Source organism: Rhizophagus irregularis, chromosome 7 (genome assembly GCF_026210795.1).
Source record: "Rhizophagus irregularis chromosome 7, complete sequence".
NCBI classification, from domain to species: Eukaryota; Fungi; Glomeromycota; class Glomeromycetes; order Glomerales; family Glomeraceae; genus Rhizophagus; species Rhizophagus irregularis.
In genome coordinates this window covers 4,410,853-4,435,897 of record NC_089435.1, presented here as the reverse complement: position 1 = coordinate 4,435,897, position 25,045 = coordinate 4,410,853, and the positions used below count along the sequence as shown (strand labels likewise).

At 28.1% G+C, this 25,045-nt stretch overlaps 7 protein-coding genes across 7 annotated transcripts; 4 read left to right on the top strand and 3 right to left on the bottom strand.

Annotated features, from left to right (window-relative positions):
- Window positions 1-293: 293 nt before the first annotated feature.
- OCT59_027699 (uncharacterized protein) lies at window positions 294-2,281 on the bottom strand (the record flags this gene model as incomplete). The annotated part of the gene is made up of 8 exons (XM_066137167.1): window positions 294-857; window positions 936-1,087; window positions 1,164-1,320; window positions 1,411-1,511; window positions 1,601-1,678; window positions 1,751-2,014; window positions 2,089-2,181; window positions 2,263-2,281. The coding sequence occupies 8 exons, from the start codon at window positions 2,279-2,281 to the stop codon at window positions 507-509; spliced, it is 1,215 nt and encodes a 404-aa protein (XP_065993582.1). The 3' UTR covers window positions 294-506.
- Window positions 2,282-3,166: 885 nt separating this feature from the next.
- OCT59_027698 (uncharacterized protein) lies at window positions 3,167-4,948 on the top strand (the record flags this gene model as incomplete). Its single annotated transcript, XM_025322992.2, has 7 exons — window positions 3,167-3,277; window positions 3,339-3,411; window positions 3,483-3,914; window positions 3,997-4,536; window positions 4,615-4,695; window positions 4,774-4,843; window positions 4,909-4,948. The coding sequence occupies exons 1-7, from the start codon at window positions 3,200-3,202 to the stop codon at window positions 4,946-4,948; spliced, it is 1,314 nt and encodes a 437-aa protein (XP_025164809.1). The 5' UTR covers window positions 3,167-3,199.
- Window positions 4,949-7,025: 2,077 nt separating this feature from the next.
- Window positions 7,026-8,540, top strand: OCT59_027697 (uncharacterized protein; the record flags this gene model as incomplete). The annotated part of the gene is made up of 1 exon (XM_025322991.2): window positions 7,026-8,540. One exon carries the CDS (start codon window positions 7,026-7,028, stop codon window positions 8,409-8,411), a length of 1,386 nt encoding a protein of 461 aa, XP_025164808.1. The 3' UTR covers window positions 8,412-8,540.
- A 3,408-nt stretch (window positions 8,541-11,948) lies between these two features.
- OCT59_027696 (uncharacterized protein) lies at window positions 11,949-13,079 on the bottom strand (the record flags this gene model as incomplete). Its single annotated transcript, XM_066137166.1, has 5 exons — window positions 11,949-12,164; window positions 12,233-12,315; window positions 12,411-12,600; window positions 12,674-12,844; window positions 12,912-13,079. The coding sequence occupies 5 exons, from the start codon at window positions 13,077-13,079 to the stop codon at window positions 11,949-11,951; spliced, it is 828 nt and encodes a 275-aa protein (XP_065993581.1).
- Window positions 13,080-13,161: 82 nt separating this feature from the next.
- Window positions 13,162-13,657, bottom strand: OCT59_027695 (uncharacterized protein; the record flags this gene model as incomplete). The annotated part of the gene is made up of 2 exons (XM_066137165.1): window positions 13,162-13,493; window positions 13,642-13,657. 2 exons carry the CDS (start codon window positions 13,655-13,657, stop codon window positions 13,162-13,164), a joined length of 348 nt encoding a protein of 115 aa, XP_065993580.1.
- Window positions 13,658-17,727: 4,070 nt separating this feature from the next.
- Window positions 17,728-18,132, top strand: OCT59_027694 (uncharacterized protein; the record flags this gene model as incomplete). Its single annotated transcript, XM_066137164.1, has 2 exons — window positions 17,728-18,052; window positions 18,116-18,132. The coding sequence occupies 2 exons, from the start codon at window positions 17,728-17,730 to the stop codon at window positions 18,130-18,132; spliced, it is 342 nt and encodes a 113-aa protein (XP_065993579.1).
- Window positions 18,133-18,800: 668 nt separating this feature from the next.
- Window positions 18,801-21,201, top strand: OCT59_027693 (uncharacterized protein; the record flags this gene model as incomplete). The annotated part of the gene is made up of 4 exons (XM_066137163.1): window positions 18,801-19,040; window positions 19,330-19,407; window positions 19,491-19,887; window positions 19,967-21,201. The coding sequence occupies 4 exons, from the start codon at window positions 18,801-18,803 to the stop codon at window positions 21,199-21,201; spliced, it is 1,950 nt and encodes a 649-aa protein (XP_065993578.1).
- Window positions 21,202-25,045: the final 3,844 nt, after the last annotated feature.

Below are 25,045 nucleotides of genomic sequence, written 5' to 3'. Positions count from 1 at the left end.
AAACGGTTACTTAGCATATTTTTAACATCTTTTATATCATTTATATCATATACGGTAATAATATCAAAATCTATATACTGTATTAATAAAATTATTCTTTTTATTTTTAATATTCATACTTATGCACTAATAAATAATTCTTTTACTATTAAGTTCGCTGCTGGCTATCATTATGTCCCCGACTACACGATTAGATATTAAATTAGTAAAAGTAAAATAATAATTATATAAAATTCTAAAAAAAAAAATTATCGGATATATTATACAATATCTAAAGAAAGAAAAGAGTATATTACTCAAAACAAGCGAATGATTAATTGTATTTAATTAATAATGTAAACATTTTTTTTCAAATGTCTATAATAGATTATATAACTCTCTATATTCATATATGTTTTTTTAAAGAGTCCAGTACATGATTCCATTTAAATGTTCTTTTAGCAATTTAATCCGAAAAATCCGAAAACAAAAAAAAAAAGATAAGATAGGTGATTTTAAGTTTTTTGTCACATTGATTTAACACCATCAATTACGACTTCAACAGTAAATCCATTTCCATTTGAAGAATTTGTATCTTTTGCAGTATCCATTCTCATAACAAGAGCATTTGGAGTTGGTGTTCTTTTTATCTCATTACCACATTTACGAGGAGGAGCTATATCATTCAAATATTCCGTCATCAAACATCTATCTACTAATCTTTTTGTTGTTGGTGATATAGGTTTGAATTGTTGTTTCATTGAAGTTCCAATTAAATCTAAAAGTAAACTATAAATCTGATGTTGTTTGTATCGATGTTGACTCAACTGTGTATTTATAATTAATGGGTAAAGTACCCGTAGATATGTATGACGAAGCTATAAGGAAAGAAATTTATGTTAATAATACAAACTGATTAACATATATTAAAATAAAAATATGTAATATGGGCTTACTGCTTCACTCTCTTCGGGTAAATCATAAAGTTCTCTAATAAATACATCTATAAGAACCCGTAAATCATTCGTGTAAAAATATTCGTACGTTTCAGGCGTGGTAAATATTTCATATAATAGTTTTAATATAAGCATTTGTATATTATGATCAACTAAATAAATTCAAATGTTAAATGTTAATAATACGTGTAAATTTAGAAATTTAACCAACTCAAAATTTAATAGTACCTGTGCGATTCAACATAAATATCACATTTTCGCTAAAAGTTTTGCTACTACCAATTCTCTCTCCTAATACTCGTAAGACAGTATTAGGATTCCAATCATCACACTCTTCCTCTTCTTGCGACATGGCAGCCAACATAAATTGCTCATTAAATGATAACTTGTCAGATTTGAACAAAGTGATTTAAATATTTGATCTAACAAATATAGTAATAAAGAGATCAATTTAAAATATAATCTGCGCACTTACGATCAAACAAATGACTGAATAATTAAATGTTTCGTCTTCATCATCTCTTGTTTTTTCAACCAAATCAAGAAGATGATTCAAAAACAACTCGTCTATTAAATCTTGTTAAAAGAAGAAGAGAATACGAGATGATATGTTAAAAAATTAAAAAAAAACGTTTAATATTAGATATGATAAATTGTAATCTTACCCAATTCGTCAGAAGATAATCGTTGGACGCGACAAATTTCGAAAAGCAACTTTATTGAAATTTGCTGCAATTTACCGCCTAGAAAATAAAGCAATTTCAAAATTCAATAATTACTCCATAAACTTTGTATGTCGTTTAAATAAAACTTACCATCTTTACTTTCAATATGATCTTTTAATTTCGATACAAAATTTCGTTCTTGTTCGTTTACCATTCGTTTAAAAATACATTTATTCTCCCTTCCGGCAAGAAATAGGATGTTATACAATACGCATAGTTCTTTAACATCAGTTTTTTTTGCTGCATGTTGTATAACATGTTCAATAATCCTATCAGAAAAATTTTGATATATGGATGAAACAAGCAATTTGTAACAACAATGCATAAATTCCGTTTCACATTCAGGATATTTATCTAAAAAAAAATTATGAAAGAATATTTGTATCAATATAAAAAAATTTTCATACAAATTTTATCATTAAAATTACCTTTAAAATCAGATACAAATTTTATGTATACATTAATGGAATTCAATGCTGAATCCTGATTGTTTTCACCTTGTTTAAGTATTTCATCTAATTCTAATATAATTCCAAAAAAAAAAAAACAACATAAATAATGGTTCTAAGGGTGTGGTTTTTTTTTTAAAAAAAATGCCGCACCTGACCAAAATTGTTCCATTATGTCGTAATTTTATTACGCAACAACAAAAAAGAAATGCGGGTTACGATATCAAATAAAATTTTTCTTAAAATTGGTTGAATGTTTCGATGTGAATTAAAGATAGTTTTGCGGAGAATGAAATGATTTAAATTAAAAAATGGTTAGTTTATTAATAAATTGCATTAATAAGTTTAGTATCAAAAAGCTAACTTTTAATAGTAATACGGATAAAATTTTTTTTGGACTAAACAAAAAAATTTTTCCCAACTAATAAAATACCTATATAATTCTTTCGAGGAAAGATAAGTGTGTTTTTTTAAAAGAATAAACGGATGAAATTAAGGACTTGTCAAGTATCTTGACAGCAAAACTTCTAGCAAATGTTTTATTTAAAAAAAATTTTTTTTATTTGGGTAAAAAAAGTGGAAAATGAAAAAAAAAGAAAATAAATTAGAAAGTTCGGAAAATTATATATATATAAATAAATGAAATACAAAAAAAAAAATTTTTTATTTTAGTTGATTGGCAACGCCAGTGTTGCATATGATAAAATCGGTGATCATGTCTCACTTATTGGTACGGAAATAAATGTTAATTATGCATCCGTAACCTTTGATGCGTTTTTAGAACGAAACTTCTAACAATTGAGAGCCTTTTCTGTTATGGTTATGACTTTTTAAGTCTAAAATTGATAAGAATTTGAATAAGATTTTATTAATCCTTATTTACCGCAAAAACTCATTTACCTGTTACACGAGATAAAATTAGCCATACAATCAGAAATAATCACCTTTTTTTTTATTCCGGAACTTATTGTCGATCTTTCTTTACTTATTCATAAATTTGCGCGTGACACCACATAAATAGTATAAATATTATAAAATTTTCATTCTTTAGCTTTTCGTTTAATCAAAGCTAAAATAAAATACATTTTAAATGTCTTCAGAACAGCCTTTACACGTTGTAATAAAAATTCCATATAAAAGACCACCGGGTTTCGTCGAACCACCTTCTGTAAGTTTAACAAATTTCTCACATTCATAAAGTATCACTATTAAATTATCTTAACATATAGGTTGTTTGGACAGAGGAAATGGAGCAAAAGTTATGGGAGATACTTACACAAAACAAACGGCAAAGCATCGATTGTTAGTATAAATAAATTTTTTTACTCATCTTTTCTAAAAAAAAAATAATATTTCATTATTTTTATGTTTAGGGTATGCTGCTTCTCGACTTTTAAATGTACCTGTACCTTATCTCCTGCGTCATGCTGCATTTTTATATGAAACGCAATTGCGTGGAGTTCAGATGCAATTACGGCGGGGAGAAACTTTAAGTGCTAGTACTAGTACCGGGACTATTGGTAGTCGCAATAGGGCATCAAGTAGAGCATCTTTAACAAAAGTTTCGATTTTTGATGGTGATGGAGTGGTAACTGGTCATCAAAGACCACCATCTGCAACTTCAAATGCAAGCAGAGAACAATATATTACATCTCGTGGTGGATATGCTGGTTCACAGGACATGATACGGACAGGGAGCAATACTAGTTTAACAGATGGCCGTAAACAAGCTAGTGGGTCAGAATCATCATCTATACATGCGCCCATTACGCAATCGATAAATGAAGCAGGATTGCAAGTTCAAGGTTTTTGATTAATGTGTAATTTTTTTACTTTATATTAACTTTTTATTCGAATATTAAAAATAATTTGATCATCTGGGTATAGGAAAAAATGTTTTTGCTCAAGGACAAGCTACACCATCTTCTAATATATCAGGACGTCAAATGTCTCCTTCTTCATCTGTTTCAACGATTACAACTGATCAAGTTACGAAACAATCTACTCATATAACATATAAACCAAATTATTCAACAACTTTATCTACGATAGAATCATCATCAACAAATGAGTGTTTTGCCACACCTGCTGCATCAGTGACTATACCTCTTTCTCGAACTCTTTCAAATCCATTATCTCTTGAAGCACGTGATCTTTCTAGGAGCATTCAGAATATGAAAATTGATGATGATGATTCTGATGAAGATAATGATTCAAAAAAAAGTGAAGATTCCTCGAATGAAAGATTAGAAAAATTGGAGAAATTGCAAAAGCAAGACATTGCAGCTTTTTTACTACCAAATTCATCGAGTTCAGTAATTCAAACTGATGTTATTGGTGCAAACGAAAATAATGAACCGATAAGTTTTAAGGTTCCAACGATTGATTTGGCAGTAAATTTACAACAACAGCCTGCAAAAGGATTGAGTAAGAAGAAATTTAATTAAACTTAACTTAAATAACCTAAAGAGAAATTATTAATATTTTGTTTATGTTATATATAAGGGATGAACATACCAACAGCAGCTGCAGATTCTCAACAATCCCTTAGTGCAAATGATTCCTCATCATCTTTCAGTGATATAGGTAAGTACTCATTATTTTAAATGTTATAACAATTTCTTTAGTCAGATTTAATAATTTAATTATTTTATTATATTTTAGATTCATTAACTCATTCTGAATTAGAAAATGCTTATTTAGAAGAAGCATCAAATTTTAACGGTTCTAAAACGTAAGAAATTAAACGAATTGAAAATGATTATACATTTTATAATTAATGTTTTTCTAATATATTAGATCCTTATATTCGGTTAGAAAAAGTACATATCCTTCATAGTAAATAATTACAATTATAAACGTTCAGTAAGTAAGATCATAACAAAAAGAGTTTATCATAATTTTTTTTTTAAAAAAAAAATCAAGGACTAAAAATGTTTTGTTTTTGTTTAAATTGAAGATACAAAAGATAATCAAGAACTTTCTGTAAATTACTTATACATTAAATACAAGTTATCGAATTTTAGAGTTTAACTTTAGAAATAATTACAAAAAATTGTTTGTATATTAAACTTAGTATATAAATGTATTATAGAACTTTATTTTTTAGTTAATAATTAAATTAATATTATATTCTTATTACTTTTATTTGTTATTATATTAGTTTAATTGAAGATTGAAGTAAATCCTGTTATCATGTTATCATTTATCAATCAGTAAAGTGACTTTTCTGATCTCGATTTTTCGTCGTCGAAAATAATGTTACATTTTTGGATTCAATTATTAGTATTAAATTTCCAATCCAGGCGATTGTATATTATCCATCATCTATCATATGATCTAATTTACCACCATCTACGCATATAAATCACTCTTTTATTTTGGATTTATTAAAATCTTGTCACACAATATCAAATTTCAATCTATCATTTGGAATTTTGGATGGATTGGATCATACTGTTGAATGTTGATATTATTTTTCGTCTAATAATATATTTATTTAATTAAAAAAGATAAATTATAAAATTATAAATGTTTCAAATTGCCTACATCCAATTTTTTCTATTGTTTAATTTTGGCATGATTATAAAACTAAAAACTTCCAATTTAACATTTTCACTCTTGTTCTTATTGTTACAGGAATAAATAACTGACTTACAATCCTTAACGATATAAATTTTGCTTGTTTATTATGTAAATAATAATTTAATTTTTATTCTCGACCAATTAACATTTTTTCACCTAAATTGATAACAGCCGTTAAATATTTTCTCAATGTTAATGACGGCTAATGTAATAAAAGAAACATCGTAAAGATAATCCGTTAAATAATTATTGTAAAACGTAAAACAATAAACAGTTATGATCAACATTAGAAAATACATACATGATTTGACCACATGGAGTAATCTCGTTTTATGGCGTGATTTACAAGTAATTAATATTATTCCATCATATATTAGAAATTGTCACATTGGTGCTGGTTCTGTTAAAAGGTGATACAAATAATAATACAATAATACAATAAATCGAAGAAATTTAAAAAGATGGTGTGTGATTTATATGTACGATACACAAGGTAAATTCGTGGAACGCACTGTTTATAATGGAGATATCCGTTTATTTTATATACGATAAAATTTAAAATCGGGTCAGTAGATTTTGAGAAATTTTAAATCGTATTTAAGTTGAAGAAAGATTAATTTAAGGAGTTAATTATGGCGCAGCAATTAAAAAAATTATTTACATTAGTAAAATTTTATCATTCATCGTATAATTAATTCTATTGTTGTTGATCGATTAATAATTTTTCCGATTATTTGATTGTTACTTTCATAGTAAGATTCGTCGATACCTTTATCAATAGATAAGTACAAAAAGACGTCTTCTGGTAATAAATTATGTCATTTACAATCAATCCCGAATTTGTTTAATAATAACAATAGTTTATAATCATGGTAATAAGTAGATAGATATAGGTCATCTAAATGCCATAACTTCCCAAAAAAGCCCTAAAATAAGTACCTTTTTAGAAATCAATCTTAAAAGTTGATCTCAATCCGATTCCTATAAACGGACTGATTAATAAGAGAGCCTTTAACATGACGACTTAGTAATTAAAAGATTTAACATATTAATACTCGGAAACGCTCACAAATATTTTAAGGCTACGTCTTTAATTTTAGACGAAGCTATTAATGATTAAGGTTTTCTCCGCAGTAGCACGTGATTCTATATTTATTTGCTGCCTTCTCTATTAAGTAGCCATGGATGATTGGATGATGGACCTCACATATAATATCCACATAACACGTGACAACTGTATCACACGTTCTGGCGTAACTTTGTACAACAAAATACTACAAATATTCAATTTTTGCTACCAAACCTTTTTTTTTACGGTCAAAAAGATCAAAATGTTACGACTCAATATAGACTGTCTTATACTCATTTTTAATGATGTGCGAGACAAAAATTCTTTACATTCTTGTCTTTTGGCTAATAGGGAATGGTGTCGTGTAGTAGTTCCTATATTATGGAATAATTTTTCTTGGTGTAACGAAGACGAGGATGAATCGATTTTTTTCGACATGATACTTTCTTTATTGCCATCCTCTTCAAGACAGTATTTATCTAATAATCGCATTAAATTACCTCCATCAATTCTTTCAAAGCCTCCATTTTTTAATTATATTAGTTTTTGCAAATTTCCAGAGGCCGATGCTATAAAAAGAATTACGGAAATGGTTTTAGACTTTAATAATTATGATAACAAAAAAAAAAATCTTTTAGAACAAGAAATTTACAAGTTATTTGTTAGTCAATGTAATAATGTTAAAGAATTAAATTGGACAAATTCACAACCTTTATCATTATTTCCTGGAGCATCAACATGCTTCTCTCAATTACATAGTTTGTTTATTGATCCTAATTCCGTAAATTCAAATGCTCTTTATCAGATATCAAAAATTTGTAGATATTTGAATACATTGATTATTTATAATTGTTCTCAAGATCTTCCTGAATTAGTTTCTTTAATAGATTCTCAGAGAAATTTAAAGAATGTAAAAATTTATAGTGACAACGATTTGAGAAGAAATTATAAAAAACTAAGCGAAGCATTAGCTAGAAAGAGTAATACGATAAAACATCTTCATTTGAACTTATTAACTGAATCACCTTCATTATCATTAGATAATCTAACAGTATTATCAATTTCTGGTTGGTACACAGATGATGAAATTAGAGGATTTCAACATTATCTTTCAGTTTTAAAATTTCCGGACCTTCAATCCCTTTATGTTACGGGATCAATTTATACTTACGATTTAGCAACATTAATTCGAAAAACAAATGGGAATATTTCGCGTGCTTTCTTTAATGGTATCAATAAGGAAGACATAGTAATTTTGATTCATGCAATTGCTAATAATTGTCGAAAAATTGAGATTCTACATATGAATCTTAACCCTAGACATCTGATCTTATTGCTAAGTAATTGTAAAAATTTGGTAGAAATAAACCTTTCACATGATTACACTGATGATGACTTATCTTCGGGTGATGATTTATTAAATATATTAGCGGATTATTCACCAAAATCCTTGACTAACATAACCATTAGTTCATCGACATTTTCAGCTCGTGTTTTAGACCAATTTTTTGAAAGCTTTAGAAAAAAACCCTTAAATTATTTTCATGTTAAGAATACTTATTATTATCTTGATAAATATGAAGATATAGTTAGGAAATTTATTAATGAAGGAATAGTAAAATATTCAAATATATGTCCATATTCATAGGAAATACAATATGTACACTTAATGAGATCTCTATGAATTATAATTGGTTTGGTTAAGAATGAATCTTTTACTATACAAAGAATTTATTTTGTGTAATAAGAAGTAATCAAAATTTAAATATTTTTTAAAAAAAAAATTCCAGAATGTTAAAAATTTATAATTCAATTTGTATTATTTGTATTAAATCAAATTTATAGTATTTTTACCTAGAAAATTCTGTATAGTAGTTTACCTTTACCATATAATTGATTTTGCTAAATGTATAGCAATTAACATAAACATATAAATATATAATATTATTCAAAAAACTAAAAAACTGTATTTCTTGATTTGCTAAAAAAAAATTTCCTATTCTTTCATCAAGAATTTTTCTGATATCGTACTGCATACTCACCTTTACTTGAAGCCAAAAACAAGAAAATTTATAATCTATTTCAGTAAAACACTTCTATATTATTTTTTTTACACATTTACTGCTATTTATATTTTTATTTAAGAACTTACTTAAGATCAAAACTTCAGAAATTAGGTTGATTTATAACTGTACTCCAGAAATATATTTTTAATACTTTATTAAAGTGAGATTCTGGAGAAATTCCTTAGCTGAAATACAAATATAATTAATTGATCAAATGTTTGTGAAGTATATAAATGCAATGACATGTAATAAATATTTAATTATGCAATTTAACTTGCAAATTAGTTTTACACTTTAATGTAAAGGTTTCAGTAATTATAATTGGATTGCAAAAAATACATAAACTAGTCAGCTTTATTTATGTATTATTGATTTAGTTTAAAATTATAATAAAAAATATAATGCTAAAAGCAAGAAATTATATTATCCAACTTGTTAATTATATTACTTTAAAAAATACTTCATATATTTTCCTATTTTCAATCATGTTCTTTCAATAATAAATTTTATTGTTTGAAAAGCAAGTATTAGAATCATTGAATATTATAGTTGCAAAAATGTTTATTTGATAAATTTGAATACTAGTAGGCTGATTGCATGTAAATGCTGAATATCTTGCTAATACCAGTAAATATTAATTATGTTTACTAATAATATATTTAACAATTATTTAAGAAGTAGTTATATAAACTATTATTCACTGGTAAAAAAATGGTCTATCCTACACATATCCTACACATATCTTACATATATCGGGTACTCAAAATGTAGAAAATCATACACAAATAATACACATATCATACACATATCGGGTACTTATATACAGGGTTGGGAAAATATGGTGTACAAGGTAAAATTTCAGTACAGTACAGTACAGTACAGTACAGTACAGTTAGTACATTGTACTTAAAATTTTAAATACCATATATTTAATAAAGTTACTTCAAATGCTAACTCTGTCAATATTGATTCATTTATGATAAAATAAATACTATTAAATTCCTCTCATTGAGACGAATCTAATGAGCTTAATTTTATTGAAATCTAATCACTGGACCACTTAAAACCAGGGTATATATGATTAAAAATACCTCTGTAATTTATATAAAAAAATGTACTTGTACTAAAAAAACTCAGTACAGTACAGTACTGTACGTACTGTACTAACTGTACTGGTACAGTACAGTACATTTCCCAACCCTGCTTATATATATAGTATACCTATCAGGTACCTAATATATGTATGATATATATATTAGTACCCGATATGTGTATGATATGTGTATTATTTGTGTATGATTTTCTACATTTTGAGTACCCAATATGTGTAAGATATGTGTAGGATAAATCATTTTTTTACCAGTGATTATATAAATTACTTAAATTACACAAATTATTTAATCTTTTAGAAATTTTTTTTTGAATATTTTGTCTTAAAGAAATTTTAGTCTTGCAATATTGAGTTAAATTACTTTTATAGAACCTCAAATATCTATAAAACTTATAACCAACTTTTTATTAAAATTGATCTAATTTGCCTTTTTTTTATTTTTTATTTTTTGCAATTATCTCAATATTTAGTGATCTGATTTGGATGAAATATTTTTTATTTTATAAAGCTTAATATCATTACTACAAATTAAAAAAAAGTTTATTAAAATCAGATTATTGAATATTAAAAAATTATTGATTTTTCAATTTGTTAAAAGAGGCCAATATATTAAAAATTTAGAAATGTCTGGAATTTTTTTTTTTTCATATAGTAAGAGAGCTTACATATATTATGTAATTATCAAAGAGAGAGAGGTGAATAACCAAAATTTTACGTTATACTTAATAAAATTATATGATTTATAAATATTATAATTTGATTGGTTATTAAATCTGACAAGAGGGGGGAGGGGAGTAAGTTTATATTAAACTGAATATTACATAATATATGTAACTCCCCTAATAATAAAATATATTTAATATTTAATAGTTTATATAATATCTATTTTTATACTTATGTTTTTTAACTTTCTACTTAAATTTTAAATAGTATTTTAGACTAATTTGATAATTCAAAGTAAATATTAATTCTAAATTATTATTATTATTTTTTTTTATTGCAGCATATATAACTCTTTATTTATAAGATAAAGTAACCATATATGCACTGTCAGTGAAGAACTTAAACTAGAAAAGTAAGTTCACTTCTCCTAATCTACACCATAAGTGCTCCAAGAATTCATTGCTACTGCAAACGAAATCTCAATTTAAGTACAAAAAGAAAATAAAAGAAATAACAACAGAAAAGTTAGGATAAAAAAAAAAATTAAAATAGGAGTAACTAAAAAAAATATTAGTATTCTACAAATACAAAGTTCTACTATAGTATTCCATTTGCTCTACCTGTAGTTTACTAAGATTGAATAGTCATTCTGTCAGTTCTTAAAGCTTTCTAATATCAGAAAATTTGTTTAGACACAATTTAGTGTAATATTTCAGAGGTGATATAAAATTTCAAAATATTACACTAAAAATGTAATATTACAAAAATTTATGCTCTTAAATTTAAATAATGCATCGGTAATGTTTTAGGAGTCAGGATCCACGTGAGATCCTTATTTTCCATAAATAGTAAAGATTCGTGTGGATCCTTCCCCACCTCAGCGGATCCTTAGAATTAAAAAGTTTAAAGAATCCCGAAGGGTTTTAAATTTTAATTCAAAGATCTTTAAGGATTTAATATAATCGAATTTTTCATATTAATTATTAATTTACATTTAATATTTATTATAAATTACTATATACGATTAAATTATAGATTAACAATAATATAGATTATTACATAAATTACATTTTAACGCGCTATATTTACTAATTATTTATGTATAAATTCTCTTAATACATCGAAATTAAACTTATATTTCCTATTATTTAGAAAAATACATCATATCCTGTTACTGATAATTTAAATTTGCTTAATTTCTTAATAATATGATTACAGATACATAACTGTATAACGTCTTATTATTATCCAAATCTGTTAAATTTACTAAAAAACGATTGATAAATATGATTAGTATTTATAAATGTTATTAGATTATTATTATTACTATAAATCAAAATTACCTTCATTCATCAATTGTTTGATTCTGATTAATATCATTGTTATTTTCGCCAAGTTCTTTATCGACTTGATCATTCTCTTGATCTTCATCACGATCATCATAATGGTGGTCATCACTCTCGCTAGTGTCATCCGAATTATCACATGTTTTACCTAATTCATCTTGTCTAACTTGTTTGGTAATCTCGGACGTTATTTCTTTAAAATTACAGATACAATCCTATAAATGAGATAAATTATCAACCATCTTCTTAATTAATATGAATTGCAATCGCATCTCTTACTTACCAAATATAAATCAAATCGTTTATGGAGAGCATTATCGCTAACAGATATTCGTGGATGTCTAGGATTTAAAACAATTTCACAAACTGCCAACGTGAAAGCAGTATCCATCAATGTAGTTTTTTTTCCCCTTTTTTTCCCCAAGCCTTTTTCTTAATTGCTTCAATATATGGAAGAGCACCATCATCATCACTTATAAATAAACATTTAAACGCCTTTTTAGTATTATTTGAATTTTTAAAAGCCGTAATATCTTCAGCTCCTGCCGAAGTATTAATTCGAGTTAAAAGATTTTCGCCAAATATGTCAAACATTGCAGATCGGATATCTTTGGCCTTATCACATCTTCGACTTTTAATTACATCACGACACTAAAGAGAACATTTAATATTATTAGCTAAAGTATCATAATTAATACAAAAAATAACTAATATTATAACTTACTAGAGGTCTGATGCGTCCCGAATAATACTGATTCCATTGTAAACCAAGTTGTTCGATATAACCTGGCTTTTCTTGTTCAAGTATACTTTCGAAACCTTTCTTGAATTCTGAATCATCAGGATAAAGACCAAGAATAGGTAGTTGAATTTTGCATGCTTTTGACGCCAAACTCTACAAAAATAAAATAAAAGAGTGTATATCAAATCATAAAAAGTATTTAATAATTATTTAGGTTTACCTTCCAATAGGAATCTTCAGGAGTAATTAATTGGTTAATTTTCTCTGAAATAGTATTTAGTTTTTCATTTGTTTCTTTTTGGAACGCGTCTTGCGAAGTTTTCATTTCATGAATCGTATCGTATATATGTTTATTTTGACCCAAATTCCTCTTTAAACCTTCAATCATATGCAAATAAAACGTCTTAGAAGTATTAACTGAAAAAAGACCAAGTCAATATTATGTCAGTGATAAATAATTAACAATTAATTTAAATTCGAATATTTGGAGCATTTTCCATTGATCTCAAAGTATTCATATTAGATGATGCATCAGTTAGTGGAGCCAATGTTTCTTCTCTATTATCATCACGCATCTCTTGTTCTTGTATTTGTAAAAGATCACAAGAATCTTCAAAATTACGCGCTACTCTGGATTGTGAACCTGATGCAATAACTTCAATATTTGCATCTTGTCGTTTTCGTGATGATTTAATAGACCTTGCTGCGGCTAAACGAGCAGCAATTTTATCTGCTTCACTTGTTGCTGTCTTAGAATTAGTTACATTAGAAGAATTTTTGCGTCTTGAAATTCTTTGATTAACTATATTAAATAAAAATAAACGAAATGTTTTCTTAATTTTGTATATAAAACGGTATTACGGTAATATACAAGACTATTCTTAATTTCATATATATAACAGTAATATTAAGGCTTGACCATAGCGCCATGCTAAATAAAAAATATTTACCTTTTTCTTTAGGCATGACGGAAAATTCTAAGTGAATTTATTGAAACTTAAAAAGTAGAAGTTTAAGTTACTTTAAACTCCAAATATGATACGAATGAATTATTTTGTTTATCAAAAAATGGTAATTACCCATATGGTGATTAAGATCTGATCATATACAGATCAAATGTATTTTTTTTAACCAAGTTACTAAAGTTATAATTATATAATTATTTTTTAACGTGTAATTATTATAATTATGTATCAATGTAACTTTTGTAAACGTTATTTTTCACGAAAACAAGACCTGACCCAACATTGTCACCAGCTTCACTCATATACCGACCATTCTCGTACATTAAATTGGGTTCAGGATCAACAATCAAGTTCTAATAATAATATACGGCAAAAAACTATTGATAATAACGTTTGGAATGAAATTGAAGGTTTAGATATCTTTTTACAAATGACAAGTGGTGACGACAAACAAAACAATGAGGTATTTGCATAAATTTTTATTAAAAATCATTGTAAAAATAATTTATTAATCACTACTTATTAACTAATTTGTTAAGAAATTGGATTTAAATAATGCAGCAGACGTACCTATAGCCTTCAATGAATATACCTCTTTTCAGAATTATGATTATACAGATGATGATATAAGTGAATATCATGAAATCACCCAATCGCAAGAAAGTAAAAGCATCTCTTCTAAAGCATCAAGCGAAGATTTTTGTGGCGTGAGTTTAGCTGATGCATATAAAGATTTGAATAACGATCCAGAATTAACATTATGGCCAAGTGAAACGTACAAAGAATTTATGATGGCTGTAACACAATATCACCTTTCTGATGCAGCCACTGATTCTATGTTACGTATACTAAAAAAACATTGTACCGATCAACTTTCTGGATCTACTAGAAAAGGGCGCACATTTATTGATAATATGGATGTTAAAGGTTTACAATTTAAAGAAAAAGAACTCCTTACATTTGAAGAAGAAATTTATAAATTACATTATAGGCCAATTTATGATGCGATAAAAAGTCTGGTTTCAAATTCAGATTTGAGTAAAGACTTTCTTTTCAATTATGAAGAACAATGGGAATATGGTCTTGTAAGTATTTTAAGTATATACAGTATGTGTGTTGATATATTTGATATATTATAATAATAATTTTATTCTAGGATGGGTCACTTGTACGTGTATATTCTGAACAAAATACTGCAGACTGGTGGCGTGAAAGATATAATCCATTTAGCAAGATTCTGGCCGTTATGATCTACATTGATGGAACTACTCTTGATACTCTTAGGCGAAAATCTGAGTATCCTATTTTCTTAACCCTTGGAAATATTCCAAATTTACGCCATAATTTACCTGATTCAAAGGTTCTTATTGGATTTTTACCACACTTAACTACGCGAGATAATAAATTGCGAAATTCAAAGGAATTTAAGCAAAAGCAACGGGATTTGAAGCATCGTGCTTTGAAATATTTATTAGGTCCACTTCTTAAGGAGGATGGTATATACTTAGCAATAAATGGAAAAGTTGAGCACTTTACCATTTATTTGTCTAGTATAATTGCGGATATGCTAGAAGCACAGGATATTTGTTGTACTTACAAGTCATATCGTACACGATGTCCCTGTTATAAATGTCTTACGCCCGGTGATCAATTAAATAATATGAATATTAAACAGGATATGATAGATTTACGTAATCATGAAAATATGCAAGAAGCTATTGCTTCTCACAATGCAGAAAATTGTTCCATTCACGAATATGACAATTTTTTCTGGAATTTTAGGTATTAATTTATTCAAATTTATTTGATGATTCCTTTTTTTTTATTTAATTTTAAAATTATAATTTTTTTTTAGAATGATGAACATATATGATGCAGCAGCACTAGATCGTATGCATTTACAAGAAATCGGATTATTTCCATATATGCTTGATTATACAAGAGATATGCTCATGTATCAGTATGGAAATCGAATAATCAGTAAAATGGACAATCGACTGGCTACTATTACACGATTTAATAATTTAAGAATATTAAAAAAAGGTTATCAACAGGGGTACAAAATTTACAGGAGGTGAAATGCGAGATGTTATGAAGATTATTGTATTTGTCTTCGATGAGCTGTACACAACAGATAATAAAATTAATCAAAACCAAACAGATAGTAATTTATATACTATTGCTTCACGTAAAAACCTTATTATACGTTACATTAAATTTATTAAGATGTATATTACGTCACGAAAAAAGAAATTTAATGAAGATGATTTAAAAATCTTCGAAGTATGATTATTTCTTTAGTATAATATTACATATAATTTTTTACTAATTTGTTTTTTTAATATAGCGTGAAATAATTGATTGGTCTAATGATTTTGTAAATATATTTGCGCAATTCTCCCCTAGTGGACTTCAGTTACCAAAGCTTCATATGTGGAGATATCATACTATTCATACCATTCGGCGATATGGTACATTAAATGGGCTGACAACTGAAACGTACGAAACGCTTCACAAAAATTGGGTTAAAAATCCATATAGAATGTCTAATAAAAAGAATACACATAATCAAATGTTAAAGACGGTATGTTATATACAGTCACCCCTCTCTACAGCGAACCTCGATATAGCGAATAACACGATATAACGGATCATACAGTGTGGTACCGATTTTAAATATGAAAAAAACCTTGATATAATGAAGTTTACTATTTATTTACTGTATAACGTAGTACGAAGTAAAGTGTGTGAATTTCTTATATAAAAATGCCTCTCGATATAACGGATTTTTTTTATAACGAATTTTTTTTCAGTTATAACGAAGAATTTCTATAGTTTATAATTAAATGTAATTATTAATAAATATTGATGCATTATGACATTAAATATCACCCCTGTGTTTTATATTTAAATTATGGATCAGGATTGTATTAGGATCATATCAGGATTAATAATTCTGGCTATTTTATTTAATATTTAGGCAGAATTACATTAATTTACATTAATTCGGTTGTAATAGGATTCGATGTGAATTGTTATTAATTTATATTTATCACAGGGGTAAGGACACTCCTAGTTAAATTAATATATCATTAATAATTTATTTATTATATAGTCAGTTATTGTTAAACAGCATTCCTACAAAAAAAAGGAATTATAATAAACATTTTTATATAGAACACTTCAGGAAGCATTCCCTATAATAAAAAAATAAAAAAAGAACATTAGTAAATGTTCTTAAATGAAATTAAAAGAAAAAATTGAGTTGTCCCACTTACTTGTCTCAAGCGTCCATTTCGAAGTCCCTACAATAAAAAAATAAAAAAGAACATTAGTAAATGTTCTTAAACGAAATTAAAAGAAAAAATTGAGTTGTCCCACTTACTTACTTGTCTCAAGCATCCATTTCGAAGTCCCTACAATAAAAAAAATAAAAAAGAACATTAGTAAATGTTCTTAAACGAAATTAATAAAAAAAATTGAGTTTCCCACTTACTTCTTGTCTCAAGCGTTCATTTCGAAGTCCAGGAAGTTCCCTATAATAAAAAAATAAAAAAAGAACATTAGTAAATGTTCTTAAATAAAAAAAATTGAGTTCCCCACTTACTTCTCGTCTCAGGCGTCCATTTCGAAGTCCAGGAAGTTCCCTACAATAAAAAAATAAAAAAGAACATTAGTAAATGTTCTTAAACGAAATTAATATAAAAAACCTCCAGTTCTCACTTACTTCTCATTCTAGGCATCTATTTTGAAGTTTAGAAAGCACCCCTATAAAAAAAAAGATTAAAAAAAATGTTAACTTATCGGTAATCAGATCAACAAGTCACATGATCTGTATAACCAATATTCCTATACCGAAGAATTCGTTATAGTATTAACGAAGTTGCTTATAACGAAGCCCTGATCAGCTGGAACCTAGGGTTCGTTATATCGAGAGGGGACTGTATAATGCAATTTTCAGCCAAATAAATGTAAAAGATTTTTTTAACAATTTAAATATATTATTAGATTCGACGACAAATAATTACAAATACCATTACAAAAAAAACTATAAGTTTAAAACTAAATTCTATGAAATCACTCCTTTGGAAATTGCCAATAAGTGAAATATATACTCTTCAAGAAAAGCTTAAGCATGAAGAAAATATAAATGAATTGTGTATTGAAGGAATGGAACATTTAATTGCTTGTTTAGATATATACTTAGATGATATATCTAATGCATCGGCAAATGAAGAAATTTATTTGAAGATTTATGCTAACGAAACACTGTCAAATGGAGAAATCGTATATGCAACAAGTAAATTTCATGGTTACACAAGATTTAGTGATATTGCAATTGCAATGGGTGATACAGATTACTTAACTGACGGTGGATTATGTTATGGCAAGGCAAGTATTTATATAATTTATTTTAACTAAAACTAAACACTATTTAATATTTTTATTTATTTTACAGGTATTAATGTTAATTGAAGTTTCGTTCCTTCCTAATCATCCTTATTTATCTCTTGCTTTAGTACATTGGTATGATTACTATTCTAAACGATATCCCATAATGTATGAATGTTCCCATATGAAATTTGTAAATCATTATGATTTAATACCATTTGAATCCATTGCAGGTTTAGTGCATATGGTAAAACGGTTTGATTTTAATAATGAATTTTTCGTAAATAAGTTTATTTTTTGAAAATATATATAGTAAATAGTAGTATCCAATATAATGTATAACATTTAATAATAAAGTAATCATAATATTAATATTATTAACAATAATATTCATATTAAATTAATTGAAAAATTTTTTTAAAAAATCCTTAGATAAGGATGGTGCCATAATTGGGCAATTGCGGATTAATTGCAGATCCGCAATATTGCGGATTTGCGGATTTCAGAAGTCCAAATATCCGCAAATCCGCAAACCGCAATTATCCGCAAATCCGTAAAAAATCTGCAAATTAGCCAATTAAATACTGTATCACGATCATTACTCAATCTATATATTTATATCGAATCATCAAATTTAGTATTATTACTCACTCTATTATAATATAATCAATTTATAATGCATCAAAACATCAAAACAATTGTATCTAAATTCTTCTTTTTCTATTTACTTTTTTCAACAATTTATTATTAAAATGTCAAAAATACCTTCTTCGGCTCTTAATTTAAAGATTCGTGGAAAAAAAGTTGAGCTATTGCCTGAAGATGAAGAATTAATTTCGTTAGCACTGTCAATTATTTGGACTAAGTCTAATAAAAAAATTGAATCATGTAATTTTGACCAAGATAAAGTAAGATTATCTTTCAAAAAGAATGAGGGACACGTTTATTTTGACTTGCAAGAATCGGCTTTAGATTTTACATTCATCAATAAGGTATTCCATAAGGCCCTTTTTAAATGATTTTGATTTCGCTCATAATTTTTTTTTCCAGTCCACCTTTTTCCCTTGAATTTTCGTTTCTGGACAATTTTGTCCACTTTTTTTGTCTCGTTTCTGGACAATTTTGTCCATTTTTTTTTGTTCCACTTTTTTCCCTTGAATTTCCGTTTCTGGACAATTTTGTCCACTTTTCGTTTCTGGACCACTTTTTTCTCTTGGTATCAGAACCATTTCATTTTAGAACAAATGATTTCATTTCTGAACAAAATTCATTACTTTTTAGGGTAATTTGGCTGAACTTGAACGCTACAAATCGCTATATGAATTATATAAAGGTAGATACGAAGTAATTCGTTTACAGGTAAATATGTGAATGAATTTTAATATTTATATCTTAATTTTGTTTATATTTTATTTGTTTATTTATATATTTTCTAATAATAGCCAGAAAATACACGTTCAACTACATCTGGTATAACTGGTAGCGTGAATGAATCATTAAGAGAATTGTTACAATATTCAACACCCGAACACACGTGCCTAGAATCCTCTCCCAGCTCGTCATTATATCTTAAACCCAACGATTCAGAACTTGCCCGTGTGTTAAACAGTGATTTATCCATAAATAATCTTTCTACTTCTGACACTGAAACAAAAATTTGGTCGAATTTGAATATACGCTGTATCAAAAAATTTGGCGGACAAGATCACATAAAAAATGATGTTTCTATTTCTGACATAATGTGGGCCAGTACAACCTTACCTGCGTACCGCAGCTGGAACACAATGAAGAATTATTATGATGACATTGATGAATGGATCGCAAAAATTAGTAGCTTCTGTAAGTTAAATTTATCAAATTCTGAAATTGTTCTTGATTATTATATTTTTCTTATAATATTTATATCTAAATTTTCTAGGTACTGCTAATGATGATGAGGATAACAATTTTCAACCTACTGAAGCTGCAAATTCAAGTTCTACTAGGGATGAATCTGGCAACAGTGAAATTAATGTATTTAACCCACCTTCACAATACAAAGTAGTTCCAGCATCAGCACGAGCATCAACCACGGAAGTTGAAACATCGATGAAACCACCAACAAGATCAATAACATCTAAAGTAAAATTAGCAACACAAGTGCCAACTAGGGAAGTGATAGTATCTATAGAACCACGGGTACCAACTTCAGAAATGAAGTCATCGGCGGAGGTACCTCCAGAAATGACATTGGCGAAATCAGCGGAATCAAGTGTGGCAGAATCACAAGTACCTTCGGAAATGGCAGTGGAGGAATCAGCAGAATCAGCAGAATCACAAGCACTAGCTTCAGAAATGGAGGAATCAGAAGAATTAGAAGCATCAACATCTGTGTCGTTATCAAAATCCATTGTACGAAAACGTAATTTCTCAGATGATGATGACGACGACGATGATAAAGCCAAATTATTAAATTCTACCCAATTGTTATTATTCAAAAAGGGAAAGAAACTTCACGATATTTTGTTAGCAGATTCATCGTTTAATGGCGAACTCATTGCTTCTGAAGAATTAAAAGTATCAGATATATCCAATGACTTAAATGAAATGCTGAAAGATGACCCAGTCAAAATCGTTGATGAGAAATCCGCTAAAGATCGAATCGATCAATGGCGAAGGCAAGAATTACAATGTGAAAATTTTGTTATAGCCGCTGAGTCTTTTAATTTATTACATTTGGTGTCCTTGGTCCAAATTTATGATGATCTATTTAAACTTGGAGAAAAATTAAGAACTGACCCTAATAATAATATAAAAACTACAAAATCTTGGGTTATTCAGTTCATGCGGTCTGTGCTTAAAATTGGCGACAAAATGGAACAAAGGAATAGGGTAGGATGTGATCGATTACGAAGGTTATTTAATGAAGGAATCGCGAGTACGCAACTTGCGAAAGCTGGGTGCCGTAAGTGCGATTTTTTCGTTAAACAAGAATATTATGAAGTATTTTTGTCCCAAGTTCCTACATTAGAAACTCATCGATCAATTTCAAGTTTGTCGAACGAACGATTTTCTGAAATCTTGTCTACTGCTAATCCAGATAGTACTGCACAAAAAAAAAAGAGAAGAGTTGAATTTATGGGGGAGGAATTCATTAATATAGCGGATAAATAAAAAAAATAGTGAATACATTGAATATGTTGGTTAGTGGGTAATATCATTATCAACAAAGAAGCATGTATTTTATATTGGCATAAGTTATACGCGTTAGATAGATAATTAAATGTATAGATAATTAAACGTAACATTTACATATTTTCAAATTGCACGGGGAAGCTTCTGTCCAAAGTTTCTAAAGCAAAAAAAAGTAAAGTTTTCTGATTATAAAGTGGACAATTTTGTCCAAAATAAAAAATAAAGTTTTCTGAATACAAAAGTGGACAATTTTGTCCAAAATAAAAAATAAAGTTTTCTGAATACAAAAGTGGACAATTTTGTCCAAAATAAAAAGGGAGGACAAAATTGTTGATATGCATTATAAAATACTATCAAATTTATTAGATATTAAATGTTCACAATAAGTACAAATATGAATATTATATAGGCAAAATAAAAGTCAAAAAAAGAATTAGTTTAATTGTTTCGGATCCCATTCCTCTTCGCCATCACTATCATATCTTCGAGTAATAGTTGGAAGTATAGAATTATCAATAAAGACCCATGGTCCTAGATCTACCGTGCTTTCAATATCTAATGTTTCATCATTCATATTTGTTTCATCAGATTGATGTTCATTAAAACTATCATCATCATTCTCACTCATAATTTCTTCTTCTTCTTCAAATACTGTATTCAGCATGAGTTGAATATCATCATCTAACTTTGAACTGCTATCACCGTTACTTGTATAATTTAAGTCTTTTTTAGCATGTTTGAGAGAATAAAGATATATTTTCGCCATTGTCTCTATAGTTTCTGGTTGCAAATTTATACGTCTCTTACCAAAGAGCCATCCCATGGCTGAAAATAATCTTTCACAACTTGCCGAGTGTGGGGTTATTGAAAATATTACTTTAGCTAGCCGCGAAAGAGAAGAAAATTTCCCATCAACTATGGAATTCCACCAATGGTAAGCTGTGTCATGAACTGAATAAGACGTGTTATATGGTTCAGAATTATCAAAGTATGCACGAAGTTGTGCATCAAGTTCTAATCCAGAATTTTTTTTATGCCCAAGGTTTTTCCAGATTCGAAGGGCACACTTTCTAAGACGCTCAAATTGATTATCACGCATTCCATGTCCTAACAAATTTGCAAATTTATATTATTAAATGAATTTAAATAACAATAAAAAAAATAATTACCTCAGTATTTAGGATGAAGGAAGAAACCTAACAAATAGATATCCTCGTCAAACTCTTTATATCTATTAAAAAAATATTTAAAATTAAACATTAATTTTGAATCTTCTATTAAAGATACTAACTTAATACATTACCGCTTATTAAAAATGCTAATACAAGAGTTTCTTAACTCTTTATAATCATCAGTTGGCATTGACTTAAAAAATGCTGCGATACGAAGAAGATGCAGATAACAATCTGCTAAAGTTACATTACTTCCTTCTAATATGAGAATTGCTTTTTTTATCGGCTCCAAAATATCCGATAAATTACGAATGTCATCAAAAAACCCTCTTTTTTTCAAAATTGCTTTTACAGCTTCATTAGAGATTTCGCGTTCATGATTGTCCAGGACCTAATTGAATAAACATTTTTGTATTAGGTTTAATTATTATCAATTTAAATATAAAGTATACGTACATGTAATAAAGCATCTTTTAATCTGTACACCGAAGATGTACATTCATGGACTGTCGTCCATCTTGTTTCGATGTACGTTTTCAGCCCTCCACCTGCAATATTTTTTGCATCAATCGCTTCTTTAAGCCAAGTGCTGGCAAGGGTTGAATTTTTGAAGTATCTTGTTAAAATATTTGCTCGTTTTACAAGACATTTAACTTGATCTACTTTGACAATATCACTACTTATCAGATTGATGCAATGGGCGATGCATCGTATATTGATAATGGATGGATATTCATTCGTGATTATTCGATGGGCACCTGCGACATTGGCAGCATTGTCACTGACAATAGCGACAATTTTGCTTATACCCACTTTACAAATTATATCATTTATAACTTTTGATAAATATTCAGCGGTATGTGAATTTTTAGAAAGGTCTTCAAGTTGTAATAGATATTCCTTTCTCGATGGTGTCAGCAAAATAAACGCCCATAAGCTATTCCCTCGAGGGTCTGTCCAACCATCAAGAGCTAATAAAAAATATATGGATAGTTATTTTTTTAATAAAATATTTTGAAGCAATTATAGAAATTATAGATTTACCGATAGTAAAATTAGACTCTTTTTCTAATTCATTGTTGACTCGTGCATTGACTCTGGATAATTCCGCCTCCAATAAAGTACCGTTTAGTACTCGTCGTGAAGGTGGATCGTATCCTGGCTCCAGCGCCTTTATCATGTCGATAAACCAAGGATTATCGATTGTGCTAAAGGGTATGTTGCACATCACGTAGGCTTTCATTATCACCCGGTCTAATTCATCACTCCGTCCTTTTTCTATTTTACCTCCTCTGTAAAAATTCTTAATTCCCGTTTGTCGAACCCTTTTGTTAGGATAATCTGATTCATCTTCATCTGCGCTTTCTTCCTCTTATTTAGCAAGATTTTTCCTGACAATTTTGGCAAAATACAATGAAACATCATCGGGGCATTTTTTACAGTGGTTTGCCAAATGTGCACTGAGGACTTGGGGCCTTCCTTGTCTCCAGTATTGTCGACATGTAACTACACGTCGCTGAATAGTGTCCTCTCGACTGCATGTTACCTTGTATCATATGATTACACCATACATTTGATGGTGGTCGACCTTTGCTTACCTTAGAAGGACCGCATGACATGACGTTATAAAGAGTAAAACTTGAAATTAAAAGAGTTTGTCATCAATATCGTTTTAAAGTTTGATTTAGTAGTACAAGATGTTGATTGATTAAGATCACGCCTAATTGTAAATTGTGAAGTTTAAATTTCAATAATGTGAAAATTTGTAAATTTAACTGGACAAAGAGAAAAATTGAACAAAATTGTCCAGAAATAATACGAGGAATAAGGTGACCAGAAATGATACAAGAAAAAAAAGTGGACAAAATTGTCCAGAAGCGATGGATGTCCAAAAATGATAGAAAAAAAAGTGGACAAAATTGTCCAGAAGCGATGGATGTCCAAAAATGATAGAAAAAAAGTGGACAAAATTGTCCAGAAGCGATGGATGTCCAAAAATGATAGAAAAAAAAGTGGACAAAATTGTCCAGAAGCGATGGATGTCCAAAAATGATAGAAAAAAAGTGGACAAAATTGTCCAGAAATATTATGAGTAAAAAGTGTATAAAATTGAATCAAAGAAGTCTTGGTATAGCATGATATCATCATCAGACGAAGTTGATTGTGATGAATAAATAGTATGTTTAATTCAGTATAATAACTTTAACAAAAAAAAAATTATAAAAATAACACTTCTAATTTCAACAATTTTTAATATGTCGGGATGACGAATTCTTTATTTTGAATTGATGGTTTTTTACTTGATATTATTTTATTTAACATTGCGGATTTGTGATACAGTATTGATTTACAGATTCATTGCGGATTTGCGATACAGTATTGATTTGCGGATTCATTGCGAACTTGCGGATTCATTGCGGATTTGCGATACAGTATTGATTTGCGGATTCATTGCGAACTTGCGGATTCATTGCGGATTTGCGATACAGTATTGATTTGCGGATTCATTGCGGACTTGCGGATTCATTGCGGATATGCGGATTCATTGCGGATATGCGGACTCATATGCGCAATTCAATTCTTAAATCTGCAATACTGCAGATTTGGAAAAGCAATTTCGGCGCCATCCTTATCCTTAGAGTTTTTTATTT